At 42.9% G+C, this 15,088-nt stretch overlaps 1 protein-coding gene across 3 annotated transcripts in view; it reads left to right on the top strand.

Moving 5' to 3' along the window:
- The window catches only part of CLCN5 (Cl-/H+ antiporter 5), a 162,757-nt gene that overhangs the window by 128,381 nt on the left and 19,288 nt on the right, over positions 1-15,088 (top strand). For 2 of the 3 annotated variants that reach the window (XM_087859903.1, XM_087859904.1), the window contains exons 5-7: positions 8,373-8,524; positions 10,888-10,987; positions 14,348-14,535. In XM_087859903.1, the coding sequence (XP_087716029.1) occupies positions 8,373-8,524; positions 10,888-10,987; positions 14,348-14,535 (440 nt within the window). Of the gene's footprint in view, positions 1-5,204; positions 6,227-8,372; positions 8,525-10,887; positions 10,988-14,347; positions 14,536-15,088 lie in introns of those variants that run through there. The other variant, XM_045786691.2, reaches the window with a different exon arrangement.

The following is a 15,088-nucleotide window of genomic DNA, read 5'->3' as shown; positions in this document are numbered from 1 at the left end:
AGAATATCAGAGTTGGAAGGGACCTTAAAAATCATACTTGCTGATCCTCCCTCATTTTACAGACGGAGAACCTGAAAGCCACAGAGATTAAGGCAATTGCCCAAGGTGGTAAAACTAGTGATTTGTGGAGCGAGGGTTAGAATCTGTGCCTTCTCACTGCTGGACAACAGGGCCTGAGGCAAAGCCTTTCTTCCCATTGCCTTTCATTTAAAAACTTCGTAAGCCATCTTCCTCTGGGGGCTTTCCTCCTGGTGTTCTCCAAACACTGTCACCTGCTTCATTTCTAAAGACTCCGGTGGTCTGCCTCTCAGAATGAAAGTCTGCCCTTTGAAATGTCCTGTCTCTGCTCTTCTAGCTGTGCTATCATTTTTTTTTGGTCATTATTTTTCTTTTCAGAAACACCACGTAACACATAGATAGACCTCGCTATTAAAGATTCAAACAATGCACATGTATATAAAATGTGAAAGACCCCCCGCCGTACTTCCCACTCCAGAGATAACTGCTAAAAATAATTCAATGTGACTCTTTCAGTTCTTTTCCTTTCCAGTTAGCACATACACACACACTTTTTAAAACATTCTACTTAACTATTTTGTGACTTGCTTTTTTCACATGCGTTTGAGGGATTTTTCTATTTTAATTCACATCAGTCTACTTCTTCCCTTATGCTGTTCCCCCATTACTGGACTCTTCCATTGTTTCCAGGTTTTTGCTACTACTAACAGTTCTGCAGTGAATAACGTACACACATTGGTGTGCCCAGATATGTGTGTAAGAGCACTTCTTAGATTTTATATCTATAGCCTCATTATTTCTGTCCGTGACATCATGCTGTTTTCATGAGTCCAAGAAGAATCTCCTAACTGGTATTTCCTCTGCAAGTTTTTGCCCCTGCCAAAGAATAATTGCTAATCTCTTGTCCCCAGCTTCCTTCTGGAGATTAATAGAGAGAAACCAATGCAGACTTAGGACAGAAGAAGCAGAGAACCGCTGTTTCTGAAACAGTAATTACAAGTTACTACACAGGACTGTGCTAGGCAGGAGGTTTCCCAACCCTGGGGTATGTTATGTGCATTTTAGGGCAGCGTCTCCCCACCCATGACATTCCCCAGTCCCTTTGTCAATCCCATAAATGTGTAAATTTGAGAAGAAAGGAATGAAGAGCAAGTAATGGAGCTGAGGGATGTTTTGCTTTCGTGGACAGCCCCCTCAGCCACTTTGTCAAATCTAGACCCCCTACTTCCAGTTCTCCATTGATTTTTGTGGCATTCTAGTCCAGCGGGAGCCTGCTGACACCAAGCCATAAACCCACATGCCATTTCTCCCACATTTGGTAACTCTGGTAGTTAGCACCCTGGCTCCAGTGGTAATGAAAGTGGGTTGGGTTGGGTTGGGTTGGGAACTTCTAGATTAGAGCAGATGCTGGGAGTAGGAGGCATAAAAGTCACACCCCCACGCAAATGTCTACAACCCAGTGGGGAGAGAGCTGTATCCATTGGGAAATGGGGAGTCCAAAGGTGGTCTTAGAATCTAGATTCCTCCTTGTCTCCAGAGTCTTTTCCCTAGCCCTAACATGCCTCATCTTCCTGTATACTTCTCAGAATCTTCAAACTTCACTTAGTAGATTTGTTGCTGTTTTTACAGTCCCATTACCCTCATCTCTCACCACCTCTTATTTTCTAATATATATTTTTAAAGATTTTATTTATTTGTCAGAGAGAGAGAGAGCGCACAAGCTGGGGGAGCAGCAGGCAGAGAGAGAAAGACGCTTCCCCTGAGCAAGGAGCCCAATGCGAGACTTGATCCCAGGACTCTGGGATCATGACCTGAGCGGAAGGCAGACACTTCACTGACAGAGCCACCCAGGCCCCCCTCATCATGACCTCTTATTTTGTCTAGCTTTCAGCAGAGTTGGGATAGAGAGCTTCCTCTTTGCTGTCCTTCCTGCCTCTTAGACAACTTCAAGTTTTAACCTCCTGTGAACGGAAACCAAAGCAGTCAATCCTGAAATGAAACGTATGCAAACCAACACAGGCACTGACCAGTCAGACTGGATGTCACACGTAGCACTAGGCAGTGTCCTGGGGCCTCCTCATGTTCCAGCTGCTGAAGCATGGGAACGTTCAGGAGCTTTCTAGGGGATGGTTGGCGGGGAAGAGTCCTCAGGAAAAAGTAGTTATTTATCTATAGCTCTAGAGGTATTTCAGTATTTATCAACCAGTGTGGCTGTACAGATGGGTATCAGTGGAAAGTCTCCTTGAGTACTGTCCCAGGGGCCAAACTAAGTGTATTAAAGCATGACATGGTCCTGTGATACTCTCCAGGGCTTAGATGGGAGAGCTACTCCAGCCCCTGGGTCTGGGTAAGCAGGAAAGCAAACTAGAAGTGAAATGGAGGCACAAGTTGATAGAAAGGTGCTAAAAGTATTGATTAATTATTGGGGCTTTAACTGTAATGCAGTCTCAGACCTAGGGATGAATGGAATGCGGAAGGGTTCATAACTTTCTGGGAGATCTAGGATGGATGAGCCAATGAAAGAAGGGAAGGGGCTGCAGGTATGGAAGTGAGAAATGGCATACTATAGACTCTTAGTACATGCCGTTGAATGAGGGTAAAATTTAAATAACCACATGAATATCTGCTGACGTATGCTAGGTAGAGTGTTGAATTTTTTGTAGGTGTCATTTCAGCCTTGCAAACATACAATATATCACTGTAAAAACTGAAATACATTTTAAAAAATGGGACATTTTTCGGGTCCTGTGATACATACCAAGAGCCCTGCCCCATTTCTCTGACCGTTTCTTTCTTGTGGCTGCTGCCAATGAGTGAGCCCTCCGGCAGCTGCCGTATTACTAAAGCAGTATTTCAGGGTCTGTGCACGAGGGTTCTTTCTATCCTTTTTCCCCTTGTGGTTTTGTTAGTGTTTAACTAGTTCACTTAATCAGTTACTGTTCAGCCCCCCAGGTAAATTTCTAGTGGCATATTGGTTAGGGATTGAAATAAACATGACTCTCAAATTGGAATTTCTTTTCTTGTATTTTATGGGGTTGTCTAGTTTCAAGCGTCATGTGATTTTTAGGAAAAAAAAATTAGAACGTAGTTTCCATAAAAGGAAAGGAGCTAAATGCATTCATTTATATGCCTCCTCATTCAAGCAGTATGTTTCTAAAGACCCATTGTTAAGTTTTTAGACCTAAGTGTAACCTACCAGAAAAGTTGTTTAAATGTTGACTTTTTTTCTGACCACTTTTCTGGACGTTTTTTCCCAGGCTCAAGTGGTGCAAATTACCCTTTAGGGGCTTTTAAAAAATTATTTAAATTGAGATCTAATTGTACTTTAACTTGAATCATTTTCCTACTAGAGTATTAAATTGTTTTATATGTAACTTAGAGCACACTGTGCCTTCAAAACTTACTTGGGTTAAGTTTTACCTTTTTTTGGTATGGAAGCAAAAAATCTAGACTTAAGTGCCTCAATATGACATTTAGGGTCCTTGTTTAATTTTATTCTTTCTTCCTCAGCAGAGAATTTACACACCAGAAGCTTAACTCTTAATACACTGTTTTTTGAAAAGCCCTTTTGCATTTTGTGACTTTCTTTGTACCTCAGTAGTTGGTCCCGAATGGGCTAATCTCTGCTGCCATTCTTGACAACTAAGTTTTATAAATTTACCATTTCTTTCTAGTAAGTTAAAAAAAAATGCTAAGAAAAGAAACCAGCCGGATATGGGGTATGACCCGCAGTTTAAGCTATTTGTCATCCAGTTAGATACAGGTACGTCCGTGAAAGAGTGGAAACAATTCAATCCCTCTTGCTGATGAAACTGAAAATGGTTGTAATATTATTGTTGTCATTATCATTATGCACTTTTAAGTATTTTATTTGTCCTAGTCTAAAAATTATGATGGGTATTTAAAAATTCCGGGTCTACACTTGTGCCAAATGTCCATTAAGTGGCCTTCCTCTGCTGAAAGATTTAAAAACAATATAACACTGTATGTTAACTACACTGAAATTAAAATTTAAAAAAACAACATTGTTATAGGAGCCACTGACATTTTAGAAATCAGAAGGTGATCTGATCACATCTGTGTTCCAGAAGCATTACTCTGCTTGTCCCCAAATGTTAACTATACTATTGGGTTTTAATCATAGGCTGCATTACAAATTGATAAGCATTTCTTGGTCTTACTTTCACAATAATATCAATTGACCTACGCCTGGCAGTCTGTATCAGAACATATGCTAGAGATTATAAATTTGGCAGAAAAGGGAATTGTTAATTAAATTAAATCTCATTTTGGTATAAGGACTGCATCATAGCTACTAGACCTAGTTTTCAAAAGAAATAAATTTACGTGGAATAATAAAGTCCCTCCTCTAGAAGCACTGCTGTAACATTTGAAACATACATGAACTTACATGAGCAGTTATTATAACACGGTACCAGTCCTACAATTCAGTCACCGTACATTGAAGAACTATACATTTTATAAATACCCAAACATACAGTATCTTGAAGTGTAAGGTCATCTAGGGAGATAACGTAAATCTTATTAGATACTGTAAGTGAATTCCACGGTTACCTTCAGAAACTACAGGTAGGACCCTATTTAATACAGAATGACTTCGAAGGAGGCTTATGAGTCTGGGCATGTTATTCTCTTTGAGTAAGATAGACACCCTTTTCTAAAAGCACAGTTGCATAGCACCGTCACCCACAAATTACTTTCGCAGTTCATTTTGATTCTTCTCATTAACGCTAGTTGAGTTCATCAAGAGACTGAGATGTTATGATAATGATGGACCAGACCCAAAGCGCACAGGCTTCACAAAGTCCCTCGCATTTCATAAGGCTTTGTTGTATTAACATTTCAGGATGCATCGGGCCCTAAGATGTGATGAGAGGGATCACAACATTTCAGAGCCCTACATTTAGGTCTGATTATTGGAGCACACTGACTGGATTAATGTTTAACAGCAGCTGTCCTGCGGATTCACTGAGGAAGTTGAGAGATGGCTATTTCATTCTCCTTTACTCTACTGGCCTTATTGCCCCGTTAATTAAGACCTGCTGAAGAATAGCCTTAGGAATAGGGCCTGGGAGGGGAGAGCCTTTTAAATAATGCAAATGTAATAGCGAATTTATTTTCACAGCTGAAATAGCTAGTTTTACCCAGTGTGGATTAGTGAGATCAGATTTGATGTTGCTTTCTGGGTAGAGAACTAATGCTAAGAAACAACTCATTTTCTTGACTGTAATCTGAGCTTTTAAGTTACTAGGTGCTGTTAAAGAGCTGAGCTTGTTTGGTAAGTTCACGTGCAGTTCTGTTTTCATAGTTTTCTCTAACTATGATGTATACACACTAAGACATAGAACATATGCGTCCAGTTTAAAGAATGATTATCACATGGACACTCAGGTAACTAGGGCTCAGATCAAGACAAATTACCAGCATTCCGGGAGCCCCACCCTCACCACATGCTCCATCCGGAAGGCGACCCCCCTCTCTCCTCTGGGGAGCTACCGCCTTTACTTTTCTCACTTTCTGGCTTCTCTTTGTAATGTGGCAGCTTACATTTGCACCCTAAAATGACGTAATTTAGGTTTGCCTGGTTTCGAACTTTCGCGGATAGAGGTGCGTCATGTGCCCCCGTGTCTGGCATCTTTCACTCAGCGTCACCTGTCTGAGATTTTCTCCATGATTTTGCTCTCCAGGGCATTTTCTTTAAAAAGCCTTTTCTGTACTTGCCCCTCTCCCTTTTTTACTTAGGATCCCTGTAACTCTTCTAAATGCTCTCAGATACTCCTACTTTGCCTCCTTGGATTTTCTGCTAACTAAGGTCTAAAGGCTGAAACTTGTCTGGACCCCAGTTTTGTGAGCTGACCTGGCCGCGCCAGTTTAATGGCATTCGTTTAGCTGAGACTACATCTTTAAGGCGTCTGTGCTCGGTTAAAAATCTTCCTTTCTCCAAGGCTGGTCCAAGGGTCTGGTCACGTGACTCCACCAGTGACATCACATTCTGACCGCCGGGGAACACTGGTGGTGCTTTAGGTGGCATTTGTTCCTGCGAAAGGCAGAGAACGCAGCAAGTGCCCTTCTAAAGCAGTGCTTCCCGGGGCCCCTTCTGTAAAGGCTCCGCAACCTAAATGACCAAATGCAGGCTGCCAAGGTTATTTCTTCCTTGAGGCAGAAAAAAAGAAAGCTGTGATTGAAGGTAAGCAGACTTGAGCCCAGCCCAGGACCGAAGTGTGACCCCAGGGAGAAGGGGATCTGGAGAATCACAAGCAGTCTGTTGTCGGCTTCTAATCACTGCCTGCTCTTTTCAGAGCTGCCTGACAATTTGCGTTTCTAACAGGAGACTATCTACAAAGAAGGATGATGCAGTGCTCATGTTACCTAGTGATGTAACAGGATTCTTTCTTTCCTGTTAGGAAGCTGTTGCAGATCTTCATTGGGTCTTAATGTCCTTAGAGCTGGGGACCTCCTTTGATATATAGTGTAACCTTAGATAGCAGCTATTGGGTGCTTTTAAAAATCAGTTTCACAAAATCCTCTCTGAATTTCTCCTGAAAGGAGAGACCTTAAATCAGAGCAAATTCATTTGGAGCATTAACCTGCTTTAAAAAGTAAATTTCTGGTAGTTTGGGGTCCTCTGTTCTTGTCAGCATTTGTCTCGAGAATTTAAACAGCTTGTTTTTCTTTTCTTTTCTTTTTTTGCCCCTCTCACCATACTTTATTTTCTCTCTGCCCTCCTTTCCTAGCTGGCTGTTTCCCTCCAAGCTCTCAAACACACAGCATTAATCTTTATCAGTATGCCACTGACACGATAGGAAATGCTGGGCTGGTGATTCAGCAGCCAACCATTTTACAGCCAGGTAGGCTTGAAGATATGGAAAGGACTTTGGTTAGGGGTTTTAAGATTAACTTGTTCCCCTCCTCCACTCCAGCCCCACCCCCCACTCTCAATAGGATTTGGATTCTGCAGGGCGTTTCCTTTTAAATGTGTGTGTTGCTGGTGAAAGGTAAGGCCAATGAGGTATTTGGAAGACTGACAGTTTGTAAATCAGGCGCAGCTTGGGGGTTAATTCCCACTTCCCCTACGAAAGTGCTGAAGTTGTCTGTAGGAGTTGAGAGTGAAGATGGGGACGCGGATGGGGGGACCTGAGTGTCAGCTCAGGCCCACTTTGGCCTTCTCTGCAGAGGGATTCATCACCAAACAGTCTGGATAAAGCTTTGTCCCTGCCAAGGTTGACGCTGCAAATGGAAGCTTTGGCTGGTTGGGTTCATTGATAGCATTACTCTGCATTTTTCCTCAGTGCGCATTTGCATAAATTCCTGAATACTGTTCTACATTTTGTGTTTAATAGAGAAATATTGTTTCACCAGAGGGTGGTGGAAATATTTGGAACAAGTTTGTCAAGCAGTACTAAGTAACTTTGTGTGTGTACAGCTCCTGAGTTTGAATACTTCTTTCTCATCCCCATCGTTTCGGCAAATAAACTTTGATTCCGCTGATATTTATTGAACATCTTGGATATGTGTTAGACACGAGAAGGCAAGGATGACTCACATAGAGGGCTGCCCTCAAAGAGCTTCCGGTCTAGAAAGGAAGACAAAACATTTGCCTAAGTGGTTGTAATAGAAGCGCTGAAAGCAAAGCAGATAAAGGACTGCGGTTGGGCAAGTGGGTATGTTGCTTCCATTGAAGGATCAGGGAGGGACATTCCATCGCCAAGCCGTGCACTGGTCTTTGAATCTCTACTTGTCAGTCTTAGACCGTTCTGACATACTCAGTAAAAGTTTCTACAAGCCCATTACATCAGGGATCAAAGTCTTCCACCTATTGAAGGGAAATATGTACATTCCAGCCAGCTTAACTCGTGAAGAGGCTGACATGCTTTCTTTGGAGTTCCCACTCAGGCAAAAGCCACCTCCCAGAATTGAATCACTGCCTTACACATGCAAAATGGTTTCTGATGTGGTATGTCTGCAAAGACCTTTGGCCCTTTGTCTCCCTTCCGTAAAAGAAACTGGAATACCTCAGCTGCTCCGTGCTCCCGCATTTTGTTTCATAAATCCTTTCCCAGTACACTTCAACTCCTGTCATTTCTCCCTTTGTTCTGTCCTGCTCCTCTGTCCCTTTCCATTTATACTGCCTTAAGGCCCTCGTCGTTTTGTGCCTAGACCACAGAAACCTCTAAATGTGATGGACGTTCCCATCAATGATTATATTGCTTTAACAGCACACCCTACCTGTAATCATCCCGTGCTTTAAGGACTCACCTTTTGGTACTCGGCAGGGAGGCATTAAGATGTCCAGAGTGTCTGAGGTCCTAATGTCTGTTTCCTGTTCAATGCAGAGGACAAGTCATACAATGGTGGAGGAATAGGGTCTTCAAATAGGATGATGGACTTCTTGGAGGAGCCAATCCCTGGTGTGGGGACCTATGATGATTTCAACACAATTGACTGGGTGAGGGAGAAGTCTCGAGACCGGGATAGGCACCGAGAGGTAAGAATGAAGATGGTATGCGAGTTAAGCGTCAGGAAGCATGAGGGAAAGAGGTTGTAGATCCGTATTCTTGATATGTATGCTTTCCTTCAGCCCAGGACGTGGCTGAATCTGCTGCCTACTGGCAACGTAGGGTTTTATTTTTTAACTTATTTATTTATTTAACTTAACTTTTATTTTTAGGGCACCTTGTGTATGATTTTAAGAAGAATTTCTATTTGAGGGTGACTTATCTTCCTATAGTGAGTAGTTGGAAAGGATCCCCGCTGCCCTGACGTGGGTGTAAGTGCCTGTGCAAAGAGGTGAAAACAAACTTGGTGGAGGGGACTGAAGTACATTTCAGAGATCTTCTTCCTCCATCTCATTTCCCTTTTATGGTTTTCCCTGACACAGGATTTTTAGAACTAAGAAAAGAAAGGGGGCTTCTTTCAAAGGAATAAAAGAAAAAAAGTCTGAGAGCCCTGGTGTTTACTGAAGCCTACGGGATAAAGTCCTTGTGATTATGGCTCTTGTACAACCATAAAAGAAAATGCACGCATTGGACTCAAACCCGCAAGACCAATCAAATTCAAATTAAGGACATTAATTTAACGTGACAGGTGATAAGATGGCGCTCATGGCTCTGGCACAGATTCCTTTGAATTTGGTGAGAGAATTTCCTCACTTTTCTCTTTCCAGAGCCCCATGAAAACCTCTTAAAGCTTGTCTGCCAAGGTCTTTTGCCTTTAACTTGTTGCTGTGTATCATTTAAATCAGGGAAGCACGGTTTCTAGCTCCTCTCAGGGCCCCACGGAGAGGTCCTTAGAAAGGGAGGGCCCTAGCCCCAGTGATCCAAATTCAGTGGGAGATGCTCTGGTGAGACATTTCTTCAGCCAACCTTAGGTGTGGTTATTTTTTCTTTCTTACTATTTCTGCTCTGAGTCCAAATTTAAAATGTGGATTTTAAGTTGGTCCCACTCTCTCCCGAGTTCATGATTTCCTTCTCTCAGAGCCAGGCAAGTCTCCTGGGCAGTCAGGGGCAGATCGCTTTGTATTCTTAAGCCATTCCCATCTCCTGACTGGTTTTCTTATGATCACCTGAGCCTAGCGGTCAGGTTGTCCCTGGTAGGGGGTTGGAGAAATTCCCGTGTAATCCTTGGATTTGTGATCATGTCACATGAGTTTTCTATCCTAACTGAAATAGGGGATCTCTACAAAAACAGCCTGTTTTTTCATAAGGTTGCTGCTATTTGGGAACACGCACACATATTCTATCATATCAGTCATCAGGCAAGCTTTAGAATTTCTGCCATCTGTAATTCGGAGTTCAGTTTGTCATCAGTTGCATATTCAGCATGTTATTTACATTGTGAAAGTCACCTGGGATATGACAGGGGCGTATTTCCCACTAGCTGAGAATGGTTGCATCCGAGACACATTATGCCAATTAATAATAATTCAAAATCAATTAGAATGTGTTTATCAAGTGTTCAAAAGGGACCTCTTTTGCGTTAACTGTTCATCATCAGACTGGAAACACTGTCGCAGGAAAGCGTCACCTCATCTACTTTCAACACTAAAACTGGAAACTTAAAGTCACAGGTCGAAATGAATTTTTAAAATGCTTTTAAAATGTTTATAATAATTTATCATTATTTGTGATAGCGTTATAGATGAAGATGGGGTAATGAAGTCGCAGTTTCAAGGATAAGAAATAGAGGTGCAGAGAAGGGGGAAGTGCCCGTGGCAAAGCTGTCAGAATGCTTGGTTTTGAAATGTGGGCACCAAAGGGTTAAATGGACGGGGCTAGGGCCTAAAAGGTAGACTTCTCTGCACCTCTCGATCAGCCTCACATATTCCCAGCAGGTTTTTGAAAATAAAGAGACACATCCCTGATACCATTTAGTATCTGCGACCAGTGCAGGAAGCAAGTCTTGGAACTTGCCTGACCTGGAGCACAGCCCTGGATAGGAAACCTCACGTTGTACTTTCACCACTCTAATAAGCCCGTGTTTGTTGATTGGAAAAACCTTCAACCTGTTTGCTGTGAGTCAAGAGACCATCCTTAGAATATCAGATGATTAGGGCAGACAGAGACAGATTGAGGTGATACAGAATTAGCAGCTGAATGGGGGAACCCCTGACTAAGGTACTTGGAGCCATTGCGATACTGCAGATAAAGAGGGGATTCAGTAAGACAGGCTTCAGTAAACCTCCCAAGTCCCGATAAGGTTGGGTCAGCCCAAGATTATTTGAGAAGTAACCCCAGATTGGTCCCTATGCCTAATGAACAGATTTGTCTTTGTGTTTCTTTACTGTGCATTTTAAGGTGAAAAAGCAAGTGTGTGTGTAGAGTGTACCAATTTTTTCTCATGTCTCCCTAGATTACCAATAAAAGCAAAGAGTCAACATGGGCCTTAATTCACAGCGTGAGTGATGCTTTTTCTGGCTGGTTGTTGATGCTACTTATTGGGCTCTTATCAGGTATGGGAAACTATGTTTGTTTTCTAAACAAATCTCCTAAAATTGTGGTGTGCCCTTCCCCCCAAGTCATGAACTGAGTTGAGTGCTGTGCTTTACTGTTTTCCTGCATGAAATAAATTGCTGGTGGACATTGAGGAAGCTCAGTGTTCCCATCTGTACAGGGATACTAATACTTGCATCCCCTTCCTTAAATAAATGCGGTTAAATGGGAAAATTATCTAAATGCATTTGTATGCTATAAAATACTGTATCCATTTTAAGGCGCTATTAGCACTGCCTTCTAGTGATTGCCTTGAGGGAGAGTCCTTCTAATAGAGACAATCAAGGTTTTGTTGTTGTTGTTGTTGTTAAAGATTTTATTTATTTGAGAGAAAGAGAGAGGAAGCACGAGCAGGGGAGGGGCAGAAGGAGAAGCAGACTCCCCGCTGAGTAGGGAGCCCAACCTGGTGCTTAATCCCAGGACCCAGGGATCATGACCCAAGCTGAAGGCAGATGCTTAACTGACTGAGGCACCCAGGCGCCCTGAGACAATCAGTTTTTTTTTTTTTTTAAACACAGCTACATGGGGTCTACAAGAGGAGATAGAGAACTTCCTGGGAGCTTTTTGTAGCTATTTCTTAAACATCTGCTGTCTCATTTGGTGGTGAAGAGCATGATAGAAGATATGGCGCATATACCTTCAAGAAACTTACAATCTCATTCTTTCATGCTGGCCGACGAGTGGGATGGTACTACCTTTTCCTGTCATCTCCGTCAACCTCGTGAGCCACTCCAAATAATGCAGTCTAACTAGGAGTAGTGCACTTGCTATGGCCATACAGCTTTAAAGCAAGCTCCCAAGCAGGCTTCCCCTCCTACCGGGGAAGCAGAAAGCCGAGAATACCTGGCAGAGATGCTAAGGGTTGTATCCTTATGGCATTAAAAGATGGGCCTAGGAAGATCTGGAATATTGAGCTGAAACAGAAGTTAGGGGGAAACCTGGAGGTAGGTGGGATAAAATGTCCGTTAGCATGGGCTCTCCTTTGCGGCTCCTGGGACTTGAATCCCAGCCCCACCACTTGCTAGTTTTGTGACTTTTGGCAAGTTTCTTAAGCCTTGGGAGCTCTAGTTTGCTGGTCTGTAAAATGGGGCTCGTAAGAGTATGTGTAGTCCATGTTTGCTGTGAGGACAGGATAGTAGGTAGATGAGATTTAGTGCGGGCAGTGCTCAGTGCGGCGCCCACAGATGTTAACAACACCGTTGCTGCTGTCACCTAAGAAGATTTACGAGCCACGGGGCATAAGATGATTGCGACAAGTAAAGGCTCAGCCTTTATTTGGGTTTTCAAAGGTTATCTAGGGAAGGGTTCAGCAATGTTTTTTGGTAAAGGGCCTGATGGTGAATATTTTAGGATTTGTGGCCCAGATGCTCTCTGTAGGGTGAAAGCAGCTGTAGACAACAGGTAAAGACAGGAGCGTGGCTGAGACCAAGCAAAGCTTTATTTACAAGCATAGAGGCAGATTTGACCCCTGGGCCGTAGTTTGCCAACCCGTGGTCTAGGGTGTTAATGCTACTCCTTTTGGCTTGCACGGGAGAGAGAACATGGTCTGGCCAGTTTCGAGTTGGCTAATGATAGAGCCAGTGGTCTGTAATGCTAAGTATTGCAGAGAGGCCGAAGGGAAGGAAGAGGGCTGAGAAAAGATTACATAGTTTAGCAGTTAGTAGGATACCAGTGACCCTGGAAAACTATCTCATAAATATTAGAGGAGTCGGATTTCAAGGGGAAGCAACCAGTGTAGAAGTTTGGGAGCTATTTGGTGGCCATCAGAAGGAGAGAAGGGACAGAAGCTTGGGATGGTCGCAAGGACAGGGGAAAGCATTTTTTTTCTAAAGGCGGTAAGGGAAACCTGATAAAATTTGTAACTAGGGAAGAAGGAGCCCAATGGGAGAAAGAAGGAGAAATAGCAGGGAAAGGTAGGATAGGATTTGAGGATGCCGGCATTAGGTATAATAAGACAGGCTCACATGAAACAACCAGAGAACAAGCCAAACTCTGTTAACACATGTTAATTTTCTGCATCTGGGCAATAGGTGCAGTAAGAGTTAGAAGGCGGAGAAGGCGGAAAAGGTGGAGAAGGCGGGCGTGGCTGAGAGGAGGTGTCAAACAAGGTGTTAGATTTGACTAGGTTATTCAAGTATGTAAATAACCTCTGTTAACACTTTTAACACCTACCCAAACATACACATGACATGGCCTCCAGCCTGTTGGAATGTAGGCGTAGTATCCTCAACTTTTTAATGTATTTCTTGTCACTAGGTGGCCAGTGAATATTTTTCTTTCCCTCCTACACACAGGGCATTTTGTTTTTAAGCATCGCAGAGCAACAATAGAAGCAGTGTGTCTGAATGCAGGAACAGTCTGGGAATTCAGGGGCTGTGAATTTTATGATGTCTTTGCTATTTCCCTAAAGCATGATTCTAGACCATTTCATTTCTTTATGCCAGAGTTTCTTCATCTGGACGACAGAAATGATGAGAAGGCCAGAATCGAAAGGACTCTAACGATCTTAACCAGTCTATTAGCCATAGCACATAATTCCCCATTCACTATTCATTTTCTCATACTTGCCTTTGGTGGATGTTCTACCGATAATATTGTTTGTTCCTTTTTCACTAAGAAAACTTGAAGACGTTCACGTCCGAGGCTCAGGAGGCTTCTACATGTCTGTAGCTTCATGTAACTTTCCATGTGCGTCACACTTCGTGCTTTTTCAAATTCATTTCCCTCAGCCTCGAATGCCTTCCTGCCATGGCACAGGTTCCCTCGCCCATGGAGCAAGATCGATCGCTAACAAGGCTGAGCTCTCCTCTCTGTAGGCTTCGTCAGCTCCCTTCCACAGCCATCTCAAACAAAGGTCATATAAGAGTCTTCAAGGCAGGCAGTTCACATCTTCTCAGTCTAATGTAAATAGTGAGAATAAGATGATCTTTAAAAAACTTCACTGTCTTCGGGGTTTGGTATCCATCACCTGTGAGGCAAAGCGAGTCTTGGCCACATACGTCAGCTAAAAGGCAAATCCACGCACCTCTTGCTCCCACCCAATCACTTCGCCCTCCCCCAAGCTCCCCCTGTGTAGAAATTCTACAGACATGGTGTTCAATGCAGACAATGTTTTGTGGGGTTTTTTTTAACCCCCTCTTGAAAAGGCATCTGATGACAGGCAAAATCTATTGGAGGTGATAGGTGGAAATCAAGCAGACAGACCATCAGAAAGAGGTTGCAGGGGGAGCCGGAAAGTTTATGGCTTGTCCTGTATTTTGCTCTCTTTTCCCTCGTTTTCTCTGACAACTTTGGCCTTCCCTTCCCTCACCTCAAATCAGGTTCCTTAGCTGGCTTGATAGATATCTCTGCTCATTGGATGACAGACTTAAAAGAAGGCATATGCACTGAGGGATTCTGGTTTAACCATGAGCACTGTTGCTGGAACTCTGACCACGTCACTTTCGAAGACAGAGACAAATGCCCAGAGTGGAACAGCTGGTCCCAGCTTATCATCAGCACGGATGAGGTAACGTGTTGTGAAGATTTCCAAACCTCTGACTGTTATTCTTACACTGACTGAATTTCTTATACTGTACTCATGGCACTGTGGAACGCATCCCTATTTTCCTCTTCATGGAAAGGGGAACCAGTGCCAGCTGCCTTTGTGGTTTAAGTGTGGCCCTATTTCCCTTGATCCTGCCACGTGGAATCCTTTGATGCTTACACAGTGACTTAACGTTTTTGCTTGTTGTAAACAGTCCTGGTGTTTCTCCTTAGCTGTTAGTACGCAGTGTGATTGAATCTGTCTTTCTCTAATAGTTTCAGTAAAAATGTCAGAACCAGCCAACAGGAACGCTATAATTTCTAACAAAGTCGGAGTGGGTTAAAAATGTGTCTGTTGTATACACTTCAAAAGTAATTTTCCCCTGAGCATTGCATTAGGACATTAAAATAAATTAGGATACATTCCATATGAAAATAACAGAAACGCAGGAATAAAATTGCCCATAGCCTTCTTTGGAGATTAAATCAGTATTTCCATTTGTCCTTGTCTCCTAGCCGATATTTTTCAATGTAAA

This window comes from Ursus americanus, chromosome X, assembly GCF_024610735.1.
Source record: "Ursus americanus isolate L20-20 chromosome X, mUrsAme1.1.p, whole genome shotgun sequence".
NCBI classification, from domain to species: domain Eukaryota; kingdom Metazoa; phylum Chordata; class Mammalia; order Carnivora; family Ursidae; genus Ursus; species Ursus americanus.
The sequence above is the reverse complement of the archived record's forward strand: the minus strand, read 5'-3'. Positions and strand labels throughout refer to the sequence as shown.